The sequence below is a fragment of the Schistocerca piceifrons genome, chromosome 1 (assembly GCF_021461385.2).
Source record: "Schistocerca piceifrons isolate TAMUIC-IGC-003096 chromosome 1, iqSchPice1.1, whole genome shotgun sequence".
NCBI classification, from domain to species: Eukaryota; Metazoa; Arthropoda; class Insecta; order Orthoptera; family Acrididae; genus Schistocerca; species Schistocerca piceifrons.
In genome coordinates, this window is record NC_060138.1 from 1207989568 (window position 1) to 1208013955 (window position 24388).

General features: G+C 43.4%; 1 protein-coding gene across 3 annotated transcripts in view; it reads left to right on the forward strand.

Moving 5' to 3' along the window:
* LOC124802581 (EF-hand calcium-binding domain-containing protein 4B-like) overlaps window positions 1–24388 on the forward strand; it is a 774205-nt gene that overhangs the window by 710039 nt on the left and 39778 nt on the right. For all 3 annotated transcript variants that reach the window (XM_047263472.1, XM_047263455.1, XM_047263464.1), the window contains one exon: window positions 20200–20374. In XM_047263472.1, the coding sequence (XP_047119428.1) occupies window positions 20200–20374 (175 nt within the window). The remainder of the gene's footprint in view (window positions 1–20199; window positions 20375–24388) is intronic.

A 24388-nucleotide genomic window follows, 5' to 3' on the forward strand; every position in this document is an offset into this window, starting at 1 on the left:
CACGAAATAAGCGTCAAACGAAAAAACTACAAAGAACGAAACTCGTCTAGCCATAGGTCAAAGGGATATCACGTGCGTTTTTTAAAGTAGGAACCTCCATTTTTATTACATATTCGTGTAGTACGTAAAGAAATATGAATGTTTTAGTTGGACCACTTTTTTCGCTTTGTGATAGATGGCGCTGTAATAGTCACAAACGTATAAGTACGTGGTATCACGTAACATTCCGTCAGTGCGGTCGGTATTTGCTTCGTGATACATTACGCGTGTTAAAATGGACCGTTTACCAATTGCGGAAAAGGTCGATATCGTGTTGATGCATGGCTATTGTGATCAAAATGCCCAACGGGTTGTGTGCTATGTATGCTGCTCGGTATCCTGGACGACATTATCCAAATGTCCGGACCGTTCGCCGGATAGTTACGTTATTGAAGGAAACAGGAAGTGTTCAGCCACATGTGAAGCGTCAACCACGACCTGCAACAAATGATGATACCCGAGTAGGTGTTTTAGCTGCTGTCACGGCTAATCCGCACATCAGTAGCAGACAAATTACGCGAGAATCGGGAATCTCAAAAACGTCGGTGTTGAGAATGCTACATCAACATCGATTGCACCCGTACCATATTTCTATGCACCAGGAATTGCATGGCGACGACTTTGAACGTCGTGTACAGTTCTGCCACTGGGCACAAAAGAAATTACGGGACGATGACAGATTTTTTGCACGCGTTCTTATTAGCAACGAAGCGTCATTCACCAACAGCGGTAACGTAAACCGGCATAATATGCGCTACTGGCCAACGGAAAATTCATGATGGCTCCGACAAGTGGAACACCAGTGACCTTGGCGGGTTAATGTATGGTACGGCATTATGGGAGGAAGGATAGTTGGCCCCCATTTTATCGATGGCAATCTAAATGATGCAATTTATGCTGATTTTCTATGTAATGTTCTACCGATGTTACTACAAGATGTTTCACTGCATGACAGAATGGCGATATACTTCCCACATGATGTGTGTCCGGCACATAGCTCGCGTGCGGTTGAAGCGGTAGTGAATAGCATATTTCATGACAGGTGGATTGGTCGTCGAAGCACCATACCATGGCCCGCACGTTCACCGGATCTGACGTCCCCGGATTTCTTTCTGTGGGGAAAGTTGAAGGATATTTGCTATCGTGATCCACCGACAACGCATGACAACATGCGTCAGCGCATTGTCAATTCATGTGCGAACATTACGGAATGCGAACTACTCGCTGTTGAGAGGAATGTCGTTACACGTATTGCCAAATGCATAGAGGTTGACGGACATCATTTTGAGCATTTGTTGCATTAATGTGGTATTTACAGGTAATCACGCTGTAACAGCATGCGTTCTCAGAAATGATAAGTTCACAAAGGTACATGTATCACATTAGAACAACCGAAATAAAATGTTCAAACGTACCTACGTTCTGTATTTTAATTTAAAAAAACCTACATGTTACCAACAGTTCGTCTAAAATTGTGAGTCATATGTTTGTGAGTATTACAGCGCCATCTATCACAAACCGAAAAAAGTGGTCCAACAAAAACATTCGTATTTCTTTACGTACTACACGAATATGTAATTAAAAATGGGGATTCCTATTTAAAAAAAGACGCAGTTGATATGCGTTTGACCTATGGCAGCGCCATCTAGCGGGCCAACCATAGCGCCATCTGGTTTTCCCCTTCAAGCTAGACAAGTTTCGTTCTTTGTAGTTTTTTCGTTTGACGCTTATTTCGTGAGGTGTTATCCCAGTCACGATCAATGGACAACCCTGTATATAGATAATAATTACTGCTTCTACACCTCGCTGTCGCACTTGTTCTACGACTGCAGTGAAGTCGTTGAGTAAAATCCCCCTACAATTAAATCCTTATTGTCGTCTTTAATGTACGACTGCCTGCAGTAGTCGCAACGGCGATAGTATATCCCTACTATAACACTGCAGACAGTCGACATCTATTTAGTGCGCCCGCAAGTAACCGGAAGCCTCGCTGTCAAACTTGGTTCATTACGAACGTTCCACAATTTGCCGCATCACGGAACAGCCTTTACTTGCGGAAACATCTGCACTCCACGACGGGAAACAGCCGCTTAAACGACATATTAAGAGGCCCTTTGTGCTTGGGCGCTATTAGCACGCCGGCGCTACAACTCCGCAGCGCGCACCTCGCTGCGTAAACCAGGAGCTGGCGCCGTAATTAGAAAACTTGCCGCGGTGCGGCAGTGGCGCTGCCGTCGCGGTCCCCCTGTTCCCGGTGGCCGGAGTCGTTTGGCTCGCATTTTTGTCTCCACGAGGGACCAGGCCTGAGCAACTGTATGTGTAAAACCAGCGACGTGGCTTACGTTTTGGACACACGACCTCCAACCACTACCCTTATTCAAAATGCCGACGAACTAGCACTATATAGAAAATGGCAGAGCTGAACGGCACTGTCACTTACTACGCTTTGTTCTACTGAAGGTGGTATGCCATTGCCTTCCTTCGACCTGGTCTATTATAGGTTCAAATGTATGTGAAATCTTATGGGACTTAACTGTTAAGTTCGTCAGTCCCTAAACTTACACACTACTTAACCTAACTTATCCTAAGGACAAACACACACACACACACTGTAACACCTCGGTTCAGTTTACAGTGATAAAAGCTACGGAATGAATAATTTAAAATTAAGAATAGAATTTTTAGAGGGGAAAATAGTGTACAATCAGAGTTCGGTAATTGCAGATCAAAATTATAGTATATCAGCAAGTAGTTTAACGTCTAAGTACAGCAAAGCCACGGAAGCTTCGTCATGGAGAAGGCAGGCACGTTAAACTCTTGTGATGAAAAACCTATAAAAAGGCCTGATCGTTATTATTGTCGCTTTTTTTCCTTGATTGTTTCGTTAAAGGGCGGCGAACCCGTGTCAGTCAGCGAGACAGTAATTAGATTGGACTTTATCGTGTTAAGATTCACGATAAACTGTTAGAATGTTATGGAGATTAAAAGTGATGTAGTGTACGATCTCTGACTGTTGGTAGCAACGGAGTATTAAGGGGATTTTAGGACTTTAGTGCTAGATTTGAACTTTACGGACAGATAGACGACAGAAACTCAAACTATCTGCTGATACGAGTGAATTCAGAGGTACCGGTATTCAGATATTAACGTGTGGGCTTTTGAAAGTGTCGTGTACCGTTAGTTGCGAATCTGGACGTAGAGCGCGTGGCATTCGGCATTTGCGGACTATTTAGATTCCTCCAGGCTAGAAACCTATTAAATAGACCATCATCCGTCACCATCTTAATGCTTGAATATAGAGTGAAAGTGAAATTCAAGAGTGTTGTACTTATTTCGTTTACCTAGTACTAATCAGTGAAGGTTTTGCGGAACCAAAGCTATTCAGCAATAAGTCAGCACCACCTGGCGGAAAGCGTAGGCATTAACTAACACACTAACCGAAGTGAACGTTTACGTGTTTTACGGACTGCTAAATATGAACTTTTGTGACTCTTTGGTCCCCAATCCCTCCGAAAGGTGGCGCAGGCTGTCTTAATCATAAAAGCGGAGAGTTTTAGCCGGGAAAATTGATAAATAAAAGCGATATTTACAAGACTCCCAGTAATAGCAAAACACAAGGCTCGCACCTCTTCGGAGAGTCGTCGCTGTCACGTCGGGAAGTAAAGCCGGAAAACCTACCGACGATACGTATCTACGAGCAGACGTCGACGTGGAGTACCTAAAAAGGGAACCACCAGAGAGTTGGGGATGCTTCAACACCCATGCCCGAGGGAAGACTCGAACCTCCGCCGGGGGCAGCCGCACAGTCCATGACTGCAGCGCCTTAGACCGCTCGGCTACTCACGCGCGGCTAGTCTATTATAGGAGGGCCTATAGTGTAAAGTGGTGTTCGAACCACGGTGCAACGCGTCATTGTCCAAATTAACAAACACAGCGAAGGTGGAGAATGTATAACAATCCCCAGAGCGACCGGTGACAGAACCTCAGTTTTTGGATTCCAAGTTTGGCACTGTAGCACATACTCACACACACGGATAAGCCACATTAACAGCTTGTAGATCCACATTTGGAACGTAGTAGGCAGCGTTTCTGCTGATAAATTTCTCCTCACACCTCTGCAGCACAATTCTGGTCTTGTGACAGGGACAGGTACACTGCTGGATGGTGCCATCACCTCAGGAAACAAATAAAGCGGGAAGCGACGCTTGTATTTTAACAAGAGACATTATGTTCAGATAACTAACGGGAATGCATCCGATGGCCGCGGTCGACAACCGCCGATATTTCGACAGGTGTTCACCCTGCTATTATCGAGGCATAACTGCAGCAAGTAAGCGCTGTGAAAGTGAATTTAATATCTCAGTTTTCAGAGAAACTCCTGCACAGATAACAATTACACACTGTAAACACTTGCGCCATCGCAAAGCAAAGATGACAGACAACAGAAATTAACGTTAGTGAAATTAATAATCACCGGGTGAGGTATCATTAACTCTGTCCTTCTGTTTTTCGACAAAGGAGATCAGGATTCCACGCAGAATTTAAACAAAAACCTTCGTTTCTGTTTACAAGGTGATTTGCTAGTTTGATTTCAACGGCTTCCTTCATATCGCTATCCCAGTAGCTGGAAGTGCATGCCAGAATCTCTGTGTTATTATGTTCCACAGGATGACCGGTGCCGATTCCCCACCTCCTCCTTTTCCTCCAACATCCTCGCATACTCTCCACTGGCTTGATCCACCCAGCCCCTGGTTTCCTCCTTCCTCTCCAACCCCCGCTCATTGCCGCGCCTCTATCGCTGTATCCCTCCCTCTCTCCACCTCCACACCCTCCATCTCCTTCATCAGGGCAATTTCCAGCACCTCCCCCACATGGATGTTGAACTTCGCCATGACATCTACCCTTCCTTCCAACTGTAACCTGGCCTTGTCCCTCCCCTCCCCAGGGCTCCCCTTTTCCTCCCCCCTCCTTCTCCCAGAGCGGATTTTCCTCTCCCCCACCCCCCTAGCCTCTGCACTCCCTCCTCAACTGTGTCCCTCCCACGTCCTTCCCTCCCCAGCCCTCTTCGTCGCGCCCCCACCTGTCTTTCCCCCTCCTCTATCCCCCCTCCCTCCCTTCTTCCCTTCTCAAAACATGGTTCAAATGGCTCTGAGCACTATGGGACTTAACTTCTGAGGTCATCAGTCCCCTAGAACTTAGAACTACTTAAACCTAACTAACCTAAGGACATCACACACATCCGTGCCCGAGGCAGGATTCGAACCTACGACTGTAGCGGTCACGCAGTTCCAGACTGTAGCACCTAGAACTGCTCGGCCACCCTGGCCAGCTTTCCCTTCTCCCTCATCTCCATGGCCCTGGCAGGTCCTGTGTTTTGCTCATCGTCATCAGTGTGCTACGTCAGTGCTGTGTTTGCTGCTGTTCTCTTGTGCGTCAAGAGCTCTGGTTCTAATTTTGTTCTGGACTTGTACATAGTGTTGCTGTCCATAGATACTTTTGTGCTGCAGCCATACTTCACCGTGTGTTCTTTTAATTGCCCCAGTGTCTGGTTTTTTGTGCTCACTACTTTTTAAGGTTTTTGTCTCCATTTTACAGTCGCCCCCTTTTTGTCTGTTCTCGTCCATTATGTTCCCCATTTTTTATGTTATTGTCCGCCATATTTTCTACTTTGTAATTTTAAAACGTCTTCTCTTGTACCATTATTGTCTTTTGGATGAAGAGCAGCGCACATGCTGCTGCCAGCCCGCCCCAGATGGGGAACTGAAATTCAATACATTCATTCATCCATCATTCCTCATCGTTTAAGACTGATTATGCCTTTCAGCGTTCAGTCTGGAGCATAGTCCCCCTTATAAAATTCCTCCATGATCTCCTATTCAGTGCTAACATTGGTGCCTCTTCTGATGTTAAGCCTATTACTTCAAAATCATTCTTAACCGAATCCAGGTACCTTCTCCTTGGTCTACCCCGACTACTCCTACCCTCTACTGCTGAACCCATGAGTCTCTTGGGTAACCTTGCTTCTCCCATGCGTGTAACATGACCTCACCATCTAAGCCTGTTCGCCCTGACTGCTACATCTATAGAGTTCATTCCTCATTGCGGACACCCTTCTGCCATTGTTCCCATCTGCTATTACCTGCAATCATCCTAGCTACTTTCATATCCGTAACCTCAAGCTTATTGATAAGGTAACCCGAATCCACCCAGCTTTCGCTCCCATACAACAAAGTTGGTCGAAAGATTGAACGGTGCACAGATAACTTAGTCTTGGTACTGACTTCCTTCTTGCAGAAGAGAGTAGATCGGAGCTGAGCGCTCACTGCATTAGCTTTGCTACACCTCGCTTCCAGTTCTTTCACTATGTTGCCATCGTGTCAGAATATGCATCCTAAGTACTTGAAACCGTCCACCTGTTCTAACTTTGTTCATCCTATTTGGCACTCAGTCCGTTTATATCTCTTTCCCACTGTCATTACTTTCGTTTTGGAGATGCTAATCTCATACCATAGTCCTTACATTTCTGATCTAGATCTGAAATATTACTTTGCAAACTTTCAATCGAATCTGCCTTCACAACTAACTCATCCGCATATGCGAGACGGCTTACTTTGTGTTCACATATCTTAATCTCACCCAGTCAGTCTATTGTGTTCAACATAAGATCCATAAATAATATGAACAACAGTGGAGACAGGTTGCAGCCTTGTCTTACCCCTGAAACTACTCTGAACCATGAACTCAATTTACCGTCAACTCTAACTGCTGCCTGACTATCTATGTAAAGACCTTTAATTGCTTGCAAAAGTTTGCCTCCTATTCCATAATGTCGTAGAACAGACAATAACTTCCTCCTAGGAACCCGATCATATGCCTTTTCTAGATCTATAAAGCATAGATATAATTCCTTGTTCCACTCGTAACACTTCTCCATTACATGCCGTAAGCTAAAGATCTGGTCCTGACAACCTCTAAGAGGCCTGAACCCACACTGATTTTCATCCAGTTTGTGCTCAACTAATACTCGCAGTTTCCTTTCAACGATATCTGAGAAGATTTTACCCACAACGCTGATTAAAGAGATACCTCTGTAGTTGTTACAATCTTTTCTGTTTTCATGTTTAAAGATTGGTGTGATTACTGCTTCCGTCCAGTCTGATGGAACCTGTCCCGACTCCCACGCCATTTCAGTTATCCTGTGTAGCCATTTAAGACCTGACATTCCACCGTATTTGATGAGTTCCGACTTAATTTCAATAGAGGAAAAAAAAAAAAAAGAACGGTGCCAAGACAGTGTTCTGCAATGGCGAATGTGCTAGTCTGTTGTAAACGTGTGTGGCGCTTATGCTTATTTCACCGGCCCTCCCCAGTCCTGATAATGTGACTAATACATGACAAGTTGCAACTGCAAGGAATGCGGTAGACAGCCGGCTTACGCAAGCCAGGATCATCGTTTGCGGAATCTAAAAGGACCCTGATCTCAGATGATGGTCGTCCGCAAAATACGACCAATCCTGTTCGAAATGATCTCTGCATAAGGCAAAAGAAACACGATGACTAGGTGACATGTTTTCATCGATCCAACAATCAATCACGATTATCCCAGGTCTGCTGCTGTCGTAATTGACAGTGACGTTGGGTAAACATGGGAACCCGTAGGGGTCGTCTACGGCGGAATCCCATGTTCCATCACATGGGCTTTGCTCCCTGAAACGTGCCTGTTCCAGCATCGTACTCCGTCACCGGCTATCCTGCTTTACGTAGAGGGAAAACCTTCGACCTCCCATGTTCTGCGAAGAGACAGGAACGTCCCACACCTTGTCACCCACTCGTGTTTCTCTGTCCTTCAACAATTTTCCGCAGATGCTCACGACAGTAGAGTGCAAACAGGTGACAAGCTTCTCCATCTCCGAGATGCTGGCTTACAGACACCGTTTAACCTCCCCCTCACTTATCGACCTTAATGACAGTGAAAAATTAAACCGGGTGCACCTAATGGAAATTTGGGAAAAGCAATCGTCACCGAAGTTAATCTGTCGGTAAAGAGGGAGGAAAGGGTTACATCTAAATGAAAGGAAAAATGCAAATGAAATTGGTGGAAATTAATTTTGAGAAAAGGGTAAAATTAATAAAGAAAGTAAATGTGCCATCATTACGTTAACAATTAATTGGCGTTAATTAGATATTTGAGATTTGGCGAAAATTACGGTCGCCGCTCCTATGGACAACTACTATAATAACTGAAAATGAAAGATTAATGCACATATAATTAGCACTAATAGCGTGGCAACTGAAGGTTGACACGTGTAGTGTGAAAAGTAAATGTTTGTCAGAAGTAATATATTTCGCTACACTCTGACTTAATTTAGCAAAGAATTAATAAAACCGGAAAATTGAAAGTTAATTTAGTGACTGAAATTAATAGTGAACTTTGTTTCTGAAGCACTGCGAAATTCAGTAAAACAAGGTTAGTCTTGGGCTACCTCAACAATCATTTCAAAAGCTACTTGAATCTACGCAATTTAGAAATAAGAGGTTTGACTTTGAACTTGAATTAAATTATTCTGAACAATTAACAATAGTAAAATTTAGTACGTACCAAGCTGAGCTGCAGTCACACGTAAGCCAAAATGTGGTAACAAAACTCGCACTTTTAATTTGTGCTTATGTAATCCAAATATTGTAGCCAGCTACGAATACCTTAACTGAACTTTGAAATTAGAGCAATGAAATCTTTAATCTTGGCGTATGAATTTCAATGACACTCGGGTTCATTCCAGAAAAGGAAGGGACCCTGCTTGGTAATGCAATTGGGACAATGAGCAACAAAGGTTCATGCTAAGTTGCTGTATTTTTGTGATGCAACAGTTTGAAAAGCTGAGGTCTGCCATACAGTTCTAAAACTTTACGTGCTTTTAGTCTTCCTTGTTGGTTGATTGAAGGTTTGAAGTCGTCGGTCGAGGAGGTGGCGACAGTCAGTCATTGTCGGCCGTCGCTGTTGCAGAAGCTGGATGTTGGCGCGCCTTCATCTCGACACGGTCACCAGGCGAAATGGGCTCTTGATGTGCGCCAGCTAATGCTTCCCGTCCGCGACACCGTGTCAGAAATCATCATAGCAAGTCGAGCGCAATTACATGCTGCCAAACCCCGAAAGCGCGGCAACTCGCGGGAGCGTCACACAACACACCTGCTCCACCGCCCTACTCCAGCCAGACTCTGCTCTGCCCGCGCTCCATGCGGCAGAGTTAACACTCCCAAAGATCCTAAACACTTTGGTTCTCCACACGACCTATCGATGTAATCGTTCGATAGCATAGTTTTCGCTAGGCCAGACTCAGCATACAAATACAAATAATATTTACAAAACAAACCAATTATACATCGACATAAATGCATATATATATATATATATATATATATATATATATATATATATATATATATATATATATATATTAGAACAATTAAATATATAAAGACACAGAAATGTCATATCTTCAGGTAACAAAATAAGGAAAAAAATTTATAGTACAATTGATGGAAATAGGAGGATACGCATTTCCGGCGTTACAACCTGGCCACAACGATATACCCATTGACAAAGTCTGTTACGTCAGTGGAGTCCTCTTTTGCGGCTGGTATCGTCACTAGAATGATACTTCGTTCGTCTCTACTCCGCTTGTGTATTACACTAACTGCATCACGTGCGCCACCAGGCGCGATTCAACTTGCGGTGGACACATCAATGTATAAGTCGAATTTATAGTTTGCACTTGGATAGTATCATCATTGTGTGTCAGATATCCATTGTTAGTTATTTCATGAAAAGGATTTTGGTACACAAAACAGAAAAAAGATCTTTGTAAGACAATTTGTTCAGATGTGTGTGAATTCCTAAGGGACCAAACTACTTCGGTCATCGGTCCCTAGACTTACACACTACTTAAACTAACTTAACAACACACACACACACACACACACACACACACACACACACACACACAGACACATACCCATACCCATGCCCGAGGGAGGATTCGAACTTCCGGCGGAAGGGGCCGCACAGTCCGTGACATGAGGCCTCAAACCGCGCGGCCAATCCGCTCGGCAAGACAATTTGTTTTTTTGTGTCTTAACTAATAGGTTCATGCGTTTACGTACACTATTCTTTCTGTTATTAACTTTTTTTACACCTTCCACGCCTATTTTGTGCTTAACATAAACTACTTACGATCTCTGTCCGGAAGTGTGTGATATGTTTGCATAACGGATGATGTTTGCTTCTAAACGAAAACACGCCGTGTAAACCGCATATCCGATATTTCCTAGCAGATTAAACTTGGTCGCTGGAGCGAGACTCGAAGCTCGGGACCTTTGCCTTTCGCGGCAAATGCTCTACAGATACACGCCGCTGAGTAGTGAAAACTGCATTCTGGAAACATCGCCCAGACTGCAGCTAAACCATGTCTCCGCAATATTCTTTCTTCCACAAGTGCTGGTTCCGCAAGTTTGTCAGGAGAACTTCTGTGAAGTTTGGAAGGTAGGAGACGAGGTACTGGCGGAGGTGAAGCTGTGGGGACGGGGCGTGAGCCGTGCTTGGGTAGCTCACTTTGTAGAGGAATTGCCACTGAAAAGCAAAGGTCCCGAGTTCGAGTCTCAGTCCAGCACACAGTTTCAATCTTCCATTAAGTTTCATATCAGCGCTCGCTCCGCTGCAGAGTGATAATTTGCTTCTGGCACATGTCCGAAGATACAACGATTTTGAATGTAGTGTGCAACAGCTTCTTGTGTAAGAGTTAGTGGAATGAATCTTCTCAAAAGTATTTGTAGTTTCGTTCTGATCTCTCTCAACAATGCTAAGTAAGTTACTAGTTTCTGGTAACATAGTGTAATTGGGTCCTTGGTCGCGGGAAAAGAAACCGTGGTGAAACCACGTAAACGTACTTGATTGTACAACATATGACATGTTACGCCAAGGAACGACATTTTATGGTGTGTCCTGTCTCCCTTTCTTCTCCTTTTATGCTGAACACGTTGTAAGTAGGTAGAATATTTTTTCTGACTGTTTTAGTTATAAAGATGATGGCTAGCACAATCCAAACTCGTCACATCATTTTATAACCTCGCGATCTATACGAAGGACATACACTACTGACCATTAAAATTGCTACACCACGAAGATGACGTGCTACAAACGCGAAATTTAACCGACAGGAGGCAGATGCCGTGATATGCAATGTTAGCTTTTCAGAGCATTCACACAAGGTTGGCGCCGGTGGCGACACCTACAACGTGCTGACATGAGGAAAGTTTCCAACAAAGAAAATGGCTCTGAGCACTATGGGACCCAACTGCTGAGGTCATTAGTCCCCTAGAACTTAGAACTAGTTAAACCTAACTAACCTAAGGACATCACAAACATCCATGCCCCAGGCAGGATTCGAACCTGCGACCGTAGCGGTCTTGCGGTTCCAGACTGCAGCGCCTTTAACCGCACGGCCACTTCGGCCGGCAAAGTTTCCAACAGATTTCTCATACACAAACAGCAGTTGACCAGCGTTGCCTGGTGAAACGTTGTCGTGATGCCTCGTGTAAGGAGGAGAAATGCGTACCATCACGTTTCCGACTTCGATAAAGGTCGGATTGTAGCCTATCGCGATTGCGGTTTATCGTATCGTGACATTGCTGCTCGCGTTGGTCGAGACCCAATGACTGTTAGCAGAATATACGGAACGCCGTGCTGGATCCTAACGGCCTCGTATCACTAGCAGTCGAGATGACAGGCATCTTATCCGCATGGCTGTCACGGATCGTGCAGCCACGTCGCGATCCCTGAGTCAACAAATGGGGACGTTTGCAAGACAATAACCATCTGCACGAACAGTTCGACGACGTTTGCAGCAGCGTGGACTATCAGCTCGGAGTCCATGGCTGCGGTTACCCTTGACGCTGCATCACAGACAGGAGCGCCTGCGATAGTGTACTCTGCGACGAACGTGGGTGCACGAATGGCAAAACGTAATTTTTTCGGATGAATGCAGGCTCTGTTTACACCATCATGATGGTCGCATCTGTGTTTGGCGACATCGCGGTGAACGCACATTAGAAGCGCGTATTCGTCATCGCCATACTGGCGTTATCACCCGGCGTGATGGTATCGGGTGCCATTGGTTACACGTCTCGGTCACCTCTTGTTCGCATTGACGGCACTTTGAACAGTGGACGTTACATTTCAGATGTATTACGACCCGTGGCTCTACCCTTCATTCGATCCCTGTGAAACCCTACATTTCAGCAGGATAATGCACGGCTGCATGTTGCAGGTCCTGTACGGGGCTTTCTGGATACAGAAAGCTGGCCAGCGCATTCTCTAGATCTCTCACCAATTGAAAACGTCCGGTCAATGGTGTCGGAGCAACTGGCTCGTCACACTACGCCAGTCACTACTCTTGATGAACTGTGGTATCGTGTTGAAGCTGGATGGGCAGCTGTACCTGTTCACGCCATCCAAGCTCTTTTTGACTCATTGCCCAGGCGTATCAAGGCCGTTATTACGGCGAGAGGTGGTTGTTTCGGGTACTGATTTCTCAGAATCTAAGCACCCAAATTGCGTGAAAATGTAATCACATGTCAGATCTAGTATAATATATTTGTCCAATGAATACCCGTTTATCATCTGCATTTCTTATTGGTGTAGCAGTTTTAATGGCCGGTACTGTATTAAACGTTGACATAGCTTTTCCACGTTCTTCACCGTGACAACCTGTATAAAAATAGGATTAAATAGTTAAATGGTCAACTGTACCATCGCAATAAATATATTTGCTAATGAAATTCGTCACAAATTGGCCATTACAATTTGAGAACTGTAGTGATGTCCATACGTGCAACACTAGAGTGAAAAAATGACTATTGTCTACATTAAAGCTAGCAGTAACTCAGATAGGAGTTTAATATCCAACAACAAAATTTTTTGATCATTGGTTCAATAATGTGAAAAGTCTGACAGCAAAGAAAATTTTAAATTTAACTTAAAATCCTGGTAAACTCCTTCTATTCCATGGTCGAATTTTTATTTAAAATCGTTAACCGGAAAAAATTGATTTTTAAGACCATAAGTAGGAGTAAAAATAATGTGTTCAGTCATGTTAACGCCAATCTCATATACATGTTCTATAAACTGGCTCGTTCCACATCATTTCGATGAATGAACAGTTCAGATAAACTATGGGGAACGTATTTAAGTACCGGTAAGTACACAAGATCGGCATAAGACCACAGAACATGATATTATAATTTCACGGAACAACCCTAGTAGACGCAGATGCAGATCCCCTTAGAAGACCGCCTCCGCGTGGTCGTTTGTGTACTGCGGGCTGCCCCACGTGGAGCTTGTAGGCGCAGACGGTGTCAGCCAAGAACTGGCCATGCGTAGCTTCTTCGGGGCGTCTTGGAAACACAAGTAAATTCGGCACTACGACACAACAGGTACGACTGCAAGTGAGGGCAGTGGAAACGTTTCCTTGTAAGCGGATGTTGAATTTTGAGAAGCAACGGTAGAGTCCGGAGTCCTCAACAGTAATATAATACGGCAGCTGCTATTCACCATATGCGAAATGTAGTATTAAAAACCTCGCAGTCCACTTCCACTTCCTTAATCAGGTGCGCCACTTTCTTTTGGCTCTTTTAGCGGTATTCTACGGTACAAACGAACAAAAAATTAACTACACTAATTGATATTTTCGAGGTGATGGTTAAAAATGAGAAAGGAGAAAGACTTAAGTTCTGCAGTAAATTTCAGCTATAGGTAATAATGGCGAGTAGCTATTCGAAAATCACAAGAGGAGGAAATACAAATGAAAAAAGCCTGCAGACACGGGATGATACCAGCTAGATTGCATCTTGGTCAGAAAGAGATTCCGAAATCAGGTATGAACTTTCAGGCGTACCCAGGAGCAGGTAGAGATTCACATCACTATTTAGTAATGGCAAAGAGTAGACTGAAGTTTAAGAGAATGCTCCGGAAGGATCAATGTGGAGAGAAGTGGGATACGGAAGTACTGTAAAATGTAAGGTGCGTCTGACATTCTCTGAGGCTATAGATACTACGGTAATGAATAACGCTATAGGCAAGTCTGGTGAACAGGTATGGACATCTCTAAAATCGCCAGTTACAGAATCTCGGTATACAAATATAGATAAAAAGAAGGTAACTGCCAAGAAGCCTTGGTCAACAGTTGATTAGTGGAAGAATATAGTTCAAAACTGTTCACGGAAAGAAAGGACTACAACAATATAAGGAATGAAATACATAGGAATTGCAGGTAAGCCAATGTGCAGTGACTGCAGGAAAAAGACGAAGATTTCGAGAAAGAAACTGTCTTCGGAAGTACAGATTCAGCGTATAGGGAAGTCAAAACAGTCTGTGGTTAAATTTTAAGCAGAACCGTGAACATGAAGAGTGGAACGGAAATTCGCAAAAGTGAGAGTGCATAGTTGGAAAGGGTACAATGAAGGACTCTACGAGGTGAGGGAAGTTATAGAACAACAAATGAGTCGTTATGGAAAGTAGGGGTTTAGTTATTACAGTCGGTCTTCGACATTTCTACTATCATTGAGGAAAGAGACAACCGACGGCTATTCATGGTGATTGCAGAATCTTTTAATCTGGAGACGTACCATCAGACTTTCGCAAAAATATGATGCACACAGTTCCGAAGATAGCAAGATCAGGAAAGTGCAAGAACTATTGCTCAATCAGCTTAACAATTCATGCGCCGTAGTTACTGACACCAATAACGTACATAGGAATGGAACATAAATTGAGGGTGTGCGAGCCTTAGGAAAAATTAAAACACGTTCATAGCATTAGTCGTCGTAGAAAAAGTGTTCGACTGTGTAAAATAGTGCAAGATATTCGAAATTCTCAGAAAAAGAGGGAACAGTAGGAGTGCAAGATCAAGAACGAAGTGCTCGGATTAAAAAAAGATGTACGATAGGGATGTTGTGTTTCGCCTCTGCTGTTCTGTAAAACATACATGAAAGGAACAACGACGAAAATAAAAAAAAGTTTCAAAACAGGGGTTTAAATTCATTGTGAAACGACATCAGTGATAAGCTTTACTGATGACATGCTATGCGTTTTGTAGATCTTCAGACTATTCAGATTATAGAGACGCTTGATAAGAATAAGTTTGGAAATTATAAATCAAATTTCCCCATAATGAAACTGAACGGGCTTGTCACAACTTACCCATTCTTCAACAAAAAACAACAGGAAAATGAGTATGGAAACTTTTACTCTGATAAACATAAATATTTTCCACAGGTAGACTTCGTAACATAATGGACAATTATTTGTAAAGGAGTAACAAAATTTATCACACTGATTCTTCCCTGTCAATACAGCTTCTTCTGAGAGAAGTATGAGCGCTCTTGAAAGAATTAAAAATTGTCTTCGCAATTCACTGGCAAATGATAGGTTAAATTCTCTCTACACATTTGCCATAGAAAAAACTGATTTGACAATTTATTAGAGATCAGAAATTTAAAGATAACGTTATTGGTAACTTTCGTACCAAGAAGAATCGGAGCATGGATCACCTGTATAAAAAGATATAAGGTAAGACTAACCACAGTTAATCCGTTAGCCTCGCCCTGGTGTAAACTGGTGTTTACTAACTTCCCTAAGTTTTCTGTGTAAATTTTTGTGCTCATCGTTGTGTGAGGCGACTTTCTCGGGTAGCTTCCTGCCGCCAGAAGCGCCATGTCAGGTGACTCCGTTTAAAAGTGGTGTTACAACACTTCGTATAGTTTAGATCAGTGCTTTAGAATTTGCGTATTTATTTTCCGCAGTAGCTCTTGCGTAATCAGAGTTTCTAGTAAAAAGTAACTGATGATACATCCATTCTCAGTAGGGAAAGTTATTTCTGTTTTGAGAGATTATGGATCTTGCGATCCTAGGCTATAGTATGAGCTGAGCAGAGCTTAATTTAGTGTTTCTTTACTCTCCTCCTTTATATTTTGCTCCACAGTCGAGTGATTTTCTTTTTTGCGGGAGTCTGTTTGTGCTTTCTTAGTTAGTCCTGACTACTTTATTTGTATTTTTTAGATCTTATTCAATTTTTTTCATAGTTGATATGTATAGGGACTGTGCTTATCTGTAGAATTAATTAATTGTACAAAAATGGACACTGCTGTCATTTTTGTATTGTTATCGGCCGGTAAATTGAGGACTATGTTTGTTAAGTCAGATTATGCAAAGTAATTGCAAACACGACAGATGTTAATGTGAACAGTGTTTAACCCACCATATACTAAGTAAAAATGTTACTTACGAAACGAGGCGGGTAAAGAATCATTGCACGTGCAAAAACGGTACTGAAACAGGCGAAATTGTGAACCAAGCTGTGTTGAGTAGTATTTTTTGCATTAAGACTGTAAAATTGCAACCCCGACCTGTAAGTATGCACTTGACTAAATTACAGTGTAAACACGTATTGGAGTTACGTAGGACAAATTAAACTTGTATTTTCTACCACTACATTGAAAACATGCCGTGGAATCTTTGTTTGTAATTTCTCGGAAATTAAACTAGCGACTGTATGTTGTTACGCGTATCAAACGTTCGTAAGTTTCAAGTATGCAACATCCAATATGTAACTACAAGATAAATATTAGAACTTCAAACAAGAAAATGGCGGTTGATAAATACGCTCATAGCAACCTGTGCTTGTGCTTCTACTTTGGTTCATTCAGTTTATCGATGTTATTTTGCATGGGCAGTCGACCTATAATAATAAACAATTTAATGCTCACCAGTGCGAGAGCAGTAGCGTGTCCAAGGCACGCCGAGCCGCGTTTATTTGGTCGCACATGCCCTGATGTTACGGAGCGGGCGGTGTGTAGCCGATGGCCGCTGTTGGGCACGAAACTCTCGGGCATGAACTGTTCTTGATCCAGCCACGAGCTCTTTTGTGGAAATATTCCTGGAAGCTTTTGTTGGTACTGGTGGGTTAGAAAGTGAAATAAATTATCTTTGAGGTTCCATCGGATAGGTGGTTTAAGAAATAAAGGAAGGGGTGGACGCTTCCCGCGCCCGGGTTCCCGGGTTCGATTCCCGGCGGTGTCAGGGATTTTCTCTGCCTCGTGATGACCGGGTGGTGTGTGCTGTCCTTAGGTATAGTTAGTTTTAAGTAGTTCTAAGTTCTAGGGGACTGATGACCATAGATGTTAAGTCCCAGAGTGCTCAGAGCCATTTGAACCATTTGAAGGGATGGGCTCGAATTCGCGACTTTGCGTCTGCATTGCGCGACGTTTTCCGCTAGATTAGATTAGTTTAGATTTGCTTTCATTCCAATTGATCCGTAGTGAGGAGGCCCTCCAGGATGTAGAACATGTCAGAAAAACAATAATACATGACAAATATTTACAAGTCAAACAAATAAGCTAATGTACCACTCCACAGGTCCCAAGTGGAATGATCGTCATTTTTGTAAGAAACACTATATGAAAGAATCATTTACAAACACTAATGCACTAAATTTAAAATAAAAATGTTTTCTTATTTATAAGGTAATAAACATGTAATAGAACTACTATAATACTTATTTACAATAAACACATTACTGCACTGAAATTGTGCAGATATACACAAATCAGTTCGTTTTACTGAGAAATTCATCAATAGAGTAAAAGGAGTTGGCCACCAATAAATCCTTTAGGCTTCTCTTAAACTGAATTTCATTGGTTGTTAAGCTTTTTATGGCTGCTGGCAAGTTGTTGACAATGTGTGTTCCTGAATAATGCACGCCTTTTTGTGCAATAGTAAGTGACTCTAAATCCTTGTGAATATTATTCTTATTTCTAGTATTGATTCCATGAATTGAGCTGTTGGTTTGAAAAAGTGATATATTTTTAATGACAAATTTCATTAAGGAATAAATATATTGGGAAGCAGTAGTTAGTATCCCTAGTTCCCTAAAAAGCTTCTGCAGGATGTTCTTGAGTTCACACCACACGTAACTGTTACTGCACGTTTTTGTGCCCTGAAAACTTTAGCTTGGCTTGATGAATTACCCCAAAAAATAATCCCATATGACATTATGGAATGAAAGTAAGCATAGTACGCCAGCTTTTTCATTTTTATATCCCCTATGTCTGACACAATTCACATTGCAAATAGAGATTTGTTAAGACGCTTCAGCAGTTCTGTGGTGTGCTCCTCCCAGTTGAATTTATTATCAAGCTGTAATCCCAAGAATTTAGCACTGTGCACTTCTTCTATCTGCTTGTCATCGTATGTTATACTCGTGGGACACCCCTTACAAGTTCTGAACTGCACGTAGTGTGTTTTTTCAAAGTTTAGTGACAAAGTATTGGCTAGTAACCAGTGATTAATGTCCACAAACATTTTATTAGCCGATCTTTTCGTCGGCGACAATGTGGTCGACGTCTGCGCCTCATTGGTGAACGTGGTAGTGGAGTCTTGGCTACTCACTGAAGCACGATAGGCGGCAATATGTGGGATTTTTGATGACAGGATAACAATGCTGGTGCAAGCCCAAATGTTCTGGAGCGCACCGTTCAGAGCACGTTGTTGGCCACAGATCCCTGCAGCAGACCACTTCTGTGTATTCCCATTTCATCTCGACCACATTTTCATTTACGACTGCAGTGGGCGCGGCGTCATTGAGGCTGGGCTATAGATTAATGGAAACGTATCACCTGATCGGGTGAATAACTTCTGTTGTTACACCAGGTCGTGGATTGTATGTACACATACCGTCACCCAGGAGAACTGCTGGCCCACGCCTCGGAATCAGGTTGGTGAGGGCATTATTATGCTATGGAAGCATTGATATGGGATTCCATGGGACTTGTGGTAGTAATCAATGTTACAATGACAGCTGTGGACTACATCAACATTACTGCAGACGATCTGTTTACTTTTCTGATGTCCTTCGTGCCAGAAATGGCATTCTCCAGTCAGATAAATGTCCTCGGCGTACGGCCATTATCTTGCTACAGTAGTTTGAGAAGCATGATAGTGATCTCACGTCAACGGTTTGGCCCCCAAATTTGTCTGATCTGAACTTGATGGAACACATCTGGGACACTATCATGTCCAAATCGGTGCCCACGGACCACTGGCCCATAATTTACAGAAATTGCGCGATCTGTGCGTATACATTTGGTATCACCTACCTCCAGAAACCTACAAAAGACTTATCTGATTCATGCCACGCAGAACTGCTTCTTCAGTGTTTTTCAGTGAACTAACGCGCTGTTAAACAAGTTGTCAGTGCTTTGGCTCATCAGTGTAGGTTATTCGTGGTATCATTGCGTTACTTACCACATCCAGTGGGCCACAAACCTCGTATATTGATGTATATAACCCTCGATTGCCAATGGCGCTGTCGCGTTGGATACACCGTTTCCCACCCGATCACGGAAGCTATGCGTGATGGATGCATGACGGCCTGGGAACACGGGATACCTCGCTATTGAGCCGTATGACATTATTATTATAAAAATTAAATTCTTCTGGGTTGTTGAGCAACTTCATATTTCTTAAAAAAATCGACGTTTAGAACCCTCTGCGAGGGTCTTCTTCGGGGTCTTGTAGTGTTCAATATAGATTGAACATTCAGTCTACAGAGAACACAACAAGATCCTGAAGAAGATGTTTCGACCCCTCTGCCGGTATCTTCTTCACAATCTTGTTTTCCACGGTACAACGAGCACTTAATCTACAGCGCACACCACAAGAGCCTGAAGTAGACGTTTCGACCTCCACTGGTGGGATCTTCTTTAGTATCTTGTGGTGTCCACTGTAGACTGAACACCCAATGTGCAGTGGACATCACAAGATCCTGAAGAATATCCCAGCAGGGCGGCCGAAACGTCGATCGTTTGAAGAAATATGACGCGGCCTAACAAACCAGAAGAATTTAACTTCAGTGACAACGGTCACGAAAGCCTGCAGACTTACATTATAATTATGCATTATCACCGAATAATGATATATTGTATGCGCTCTAGATTTCATATCTAAGTGATATTAACCGAGCGTGACATGTAGGTTAAGAAAATGAATGTATTAGACTAACAATAGAAGGGTAACTGTGTATTGTGTGCTTACCTGGAGACGTTTGTCAGCACGGAGCCGCTGCGCCAGCTGGTGAGGCGGGTTCGCCGTGATGGGCTGCCGCTGGTGCAGGCCAACCTGGAGCGCTTCCTGGCACAGCTGGGCGCAGACCTCTCCAGGCGGCTGGAGGACGCCCGGCAGCTGGAGGCGGCCCTCAAGGCGCGAGACGAGGCCCATCACAAGCAGGTACGCCTCTCCTAGCGTTACGTTCGCTACTTTGAACTTCGCTATGCTCTGTGCATTTCCAGAGCTACACTCGACCCATTTATGTGTTCTACAGCATCATAACAGTTTATAACAACTGCAACACCACAAGGAGATACTAATACCCTGTCATGGTCATCAATCACAATTTAAACATTAGTTATTTTAAAATTACTTTTGCTGCACACTGAAGCATCTTCATTCTCCAGAGGTACTCCGTCCCTTACAACCTTACTCCAGTGCTTCTCTACAACAACTTTAAACAGTGGCCTGAAAAATCCAAACCGAAATGATACAGTGAGTGATGCAACAACAAAACACATTGCTGGGAAAAAAAGGCACACCAAAAAATTATTAATGTAGAGTAATGAAATTTCGGTAATGCATTTGTCTAGGAAACGTATGTAAGTGATTAACACTGCAAGATTACATGTCATTGTAAGCGCGAGATAAGCGAAATTCTGGTACATTAGTAATCAGTGTAACCGACAGAACGTTCAACAAAAGCTTGCGAACGTGCAAGCATTGTGATGAACAGGTGCCGGAGATCAGTTTGGGGATGGAGTCCCAAGACTGTTGTACTTGGTCAGTCAGTAGAGCGACAGTTAATGCTGTATGTGAATCACGCTCGTGTTGTCGTCCTATAATGCCCCATATGTGCTCGGCTGGAGACAGATCTGGTGATCGAGCACGACAAGGCAAGATATCGATACTCGGTAGAGCGTGTTGGGTTAATTTCTTTTGGAAATTGGTGGTAAGATCCTATAGGACCAAACTACTGGGAACATCGGTCCCTAAACTTTCACACTACTTAAACTAACTTACGCTAAGGACAACACACACGCCCATGCCCGGAGGGGTGGGGGGGTGGGGCTGGGGGTGGTGGGAGATCCGCGCGTACCGTGACAAGGCGCCTCAAACCGCGCGGCTACCACTCCCGGTCGTGTTGGGTTACAACAGTGGTTTGCGGACTAGCGTTGTCCTGTTTGAAAATACACTGTGGAATACTGTTCACGAATGGCAGCACAACAGGTCGAAACACCAGACTCACGTACTATTTTTCAGGCAGTGTGCGTGCGATAACCATGAGAGTGCTTCTATTGTCATACGAAATCGCACTTCGGACCATAACACCAGGTTTAGCTCCAGACAGGTTCGTTGCAGGCCGTCAATTCACCTCTTTCTAACCAGCCCACGGCCATTACCGACAGCGAGACAGAACCAGCTTTCATCAGAAAACACAACAGACATCCACCCTGCCCTTCAGTGAGCTCTCGCATGGCACCACTCAAGTCGCAACGGCAGTGCTTCGGCGTCAGTGGAATGCACGCTACTAGAGATGGGGGATGCACTCTTGAACTAATTCATAGAGTTGAATCTTTCAAAGGAGTGAACAATCAGTGATTCAGAAAAAAAGAACGGTAGCTCCAAACGTTTCCCACGGCAGAGAGAGAGAGAGAGAGAGAGAGAGAGAGAGAGACGGAGCATATCAGCGGCGCCTCTGCTGGTCACAGCACAGTGCACGCCACACAACACAGCCAGCGCCGGCCTCTGCCCTGCTTCTACCTTGGCTGCCTCCATTGTGCAGTGCCCCATTGGATTTAGTGTTTCACATATGCCGTGCCGTCTCTGTGCGTCGTCTGCCGCGCGCAGTGTCTGGCGCAGCTTGACTTCGCATCGCACTCTGTCGGCGATCGTTTCAGTCGCACGTCCTGCCCTCTGGGCAGTTGATGCGAGCAACAGGACAGAGAGCCACCTAGCGGATAACATTGGAACTACTTGCAACAACCTGCTCGCAAGAGAACAGACGATTTGTCTCGGAGCGGGTGAGTTCACCGCTCCCCCCACCCTCGGAACTCGCCTGCTCAACGCTCACCCCACCGTCTCGACTCTAGCCAGAGCGTTGAGCGAAGCGACTCAGGTGTCACTCTGGTCTCTGCGGTCTCGGCTCACGCAGTAATACAGCTTGCGGCTCGACCTGCTCGACTCAGCGGCTCTGCATAGGAGTTCGTCTCTACTGGATATTGTTCTTCGTAGTAATACCGCTACGTATATTACATTATTATGTTATGTATACATCATTTGTTTTTATTTTATTTTTATTTGTTTAAACTGATTAGATTAGGTTCCTGACGACTCCTCTTACTATAGGATTTTTATTATGGACACTCGAATTTACGCTTTAATTACGAGCGAACTGATAAACGTATCGCAAAATGTGATACACCAATATTTTCCTTGTTTTATTCTGCGTAAGGCTATATGCAGCACTTTCGTTTTACAGTCAAATTTATAGTTTTTTTCTTATTCTGGTACGGATTTTGCGATTTTAGGCGTCTTCGGAAGGAAACGTTCACTTTAAAAATATATGGCTTGCGATGTATTTGTATGAGGTTAATGAAATTTTAATACATTGTAGCCAAATATATTGTTAATGTAAATCTCAAGTTACAACATTTTCCGATCACCCAAAAAACCACGATAGTGCAAAATAAATCAATAATCAAAAACTTTGTCATATCGTGGAAATTTCAATAAACAATACAAAATTCTTACTCATTATCTGTGTTACTTCAAAATAGGATCAAATAAGATCAAAATAGAGGTATAGTACTGGAATAAACCAAGTTTAAAGGGCAATGTGCCTTCCATTTATTTTCTATTGTAAATGAGTGGTGAGTCATGAAAAAGAGCTAATTCATTTCAGGGAGTGAACAGTTCTGATCCGATCTCTGAAAAGAACAGTTTTGCCCATCTCTACACGCTACAGGCCGTCTAGCTCGGAGCCGTCCTTGAAGTAACTGCTTTGTAACAAGTTCGTTATGTCACTTTGGTGACAGCTGCTTCTCAAACTGCTGCCGCGGATACGGTAGGATGCGCCAGAGCCGTACTCCGAAGACGATGGTCTTCTTCTCGGCAGTGACACTTAGCGTCTGGAGACCGGTCTTCTTGCGACCGTACATTCTCGTTATCACTGCTGACAGGAGTCGTATACGTTGGCTGCATTCCTGCCAAGTCTTTGTGCAACATCGGTGAAGGAACGTCCAGCTTCTTGTAGCCCTATTACACGATCTCCTTCAAACTCAGTGAGGTGTTCATAACGGCGTCTTTGTTACCTTAAAGGCATTCGTGACTTACATCATCTCACTATGTAACCAACACTCAGGACCGCTACAGCGTGTTTTTAAAGCAAATCTGTTTTGTATTCTCACAGTAGTGCTACTAACGCCACTGTCATGCGAACGGCACCAAATTTGGATACACATCATGTTTCAGATGTAGAAATACGCCTACCAACTTACGTTTGTGTCACACAACTCCGTAGTGTTACTTTTTTCCCCATCAGTGTATGTGCCGTGGTTTGGACGCCATTCATCATTCAAAACTTTATTACATTATCTCTTTACAAAATAAATTCAACTGCGATCAAATTATCTCTTTATAATACAATGCTACACTTCAGTCATTGATTCATCCTTGAGTATCATAGTAAAATATGTGGAAAATGCAGCATCTAGTGAGAGGTACGTAGAACAGTAACATTGCGGCTGCCCTGGCATATTTACCATTCAGCATTTCAGAAAATCTTTCACATACTCTTTGATTATAATTTTCTCACACTAAATTGTTCTTTACAGTTCGCACCTGCCTTTAATGCACTCTTTCATAAATGAAGTGCTGTGTTAAATTATTTGGATAATTTCAGCATCCAGAAAGAACTGCCCCAAAGATCCAAAGCCAGATAATGCATGCGTCAGTGAACTGGCTATCCTGGCCTAGCTGCCACTCAGCAATACAGCCTTCATTACATTCATTGTTTCAAAGCTGTATCCGCCAGGCTCGAAATCTCTCTTAATCCTTCAGAACTACATTCAATGCATTTCTTTCCGATTCAGCACGATACTAAATTAAATGACAATTTGCAGCATCACAAAAGCAAAGCCAAGAAGATCCAAACCCAGCTACACATTGACTCTCCCCGATTTCGTTATATTT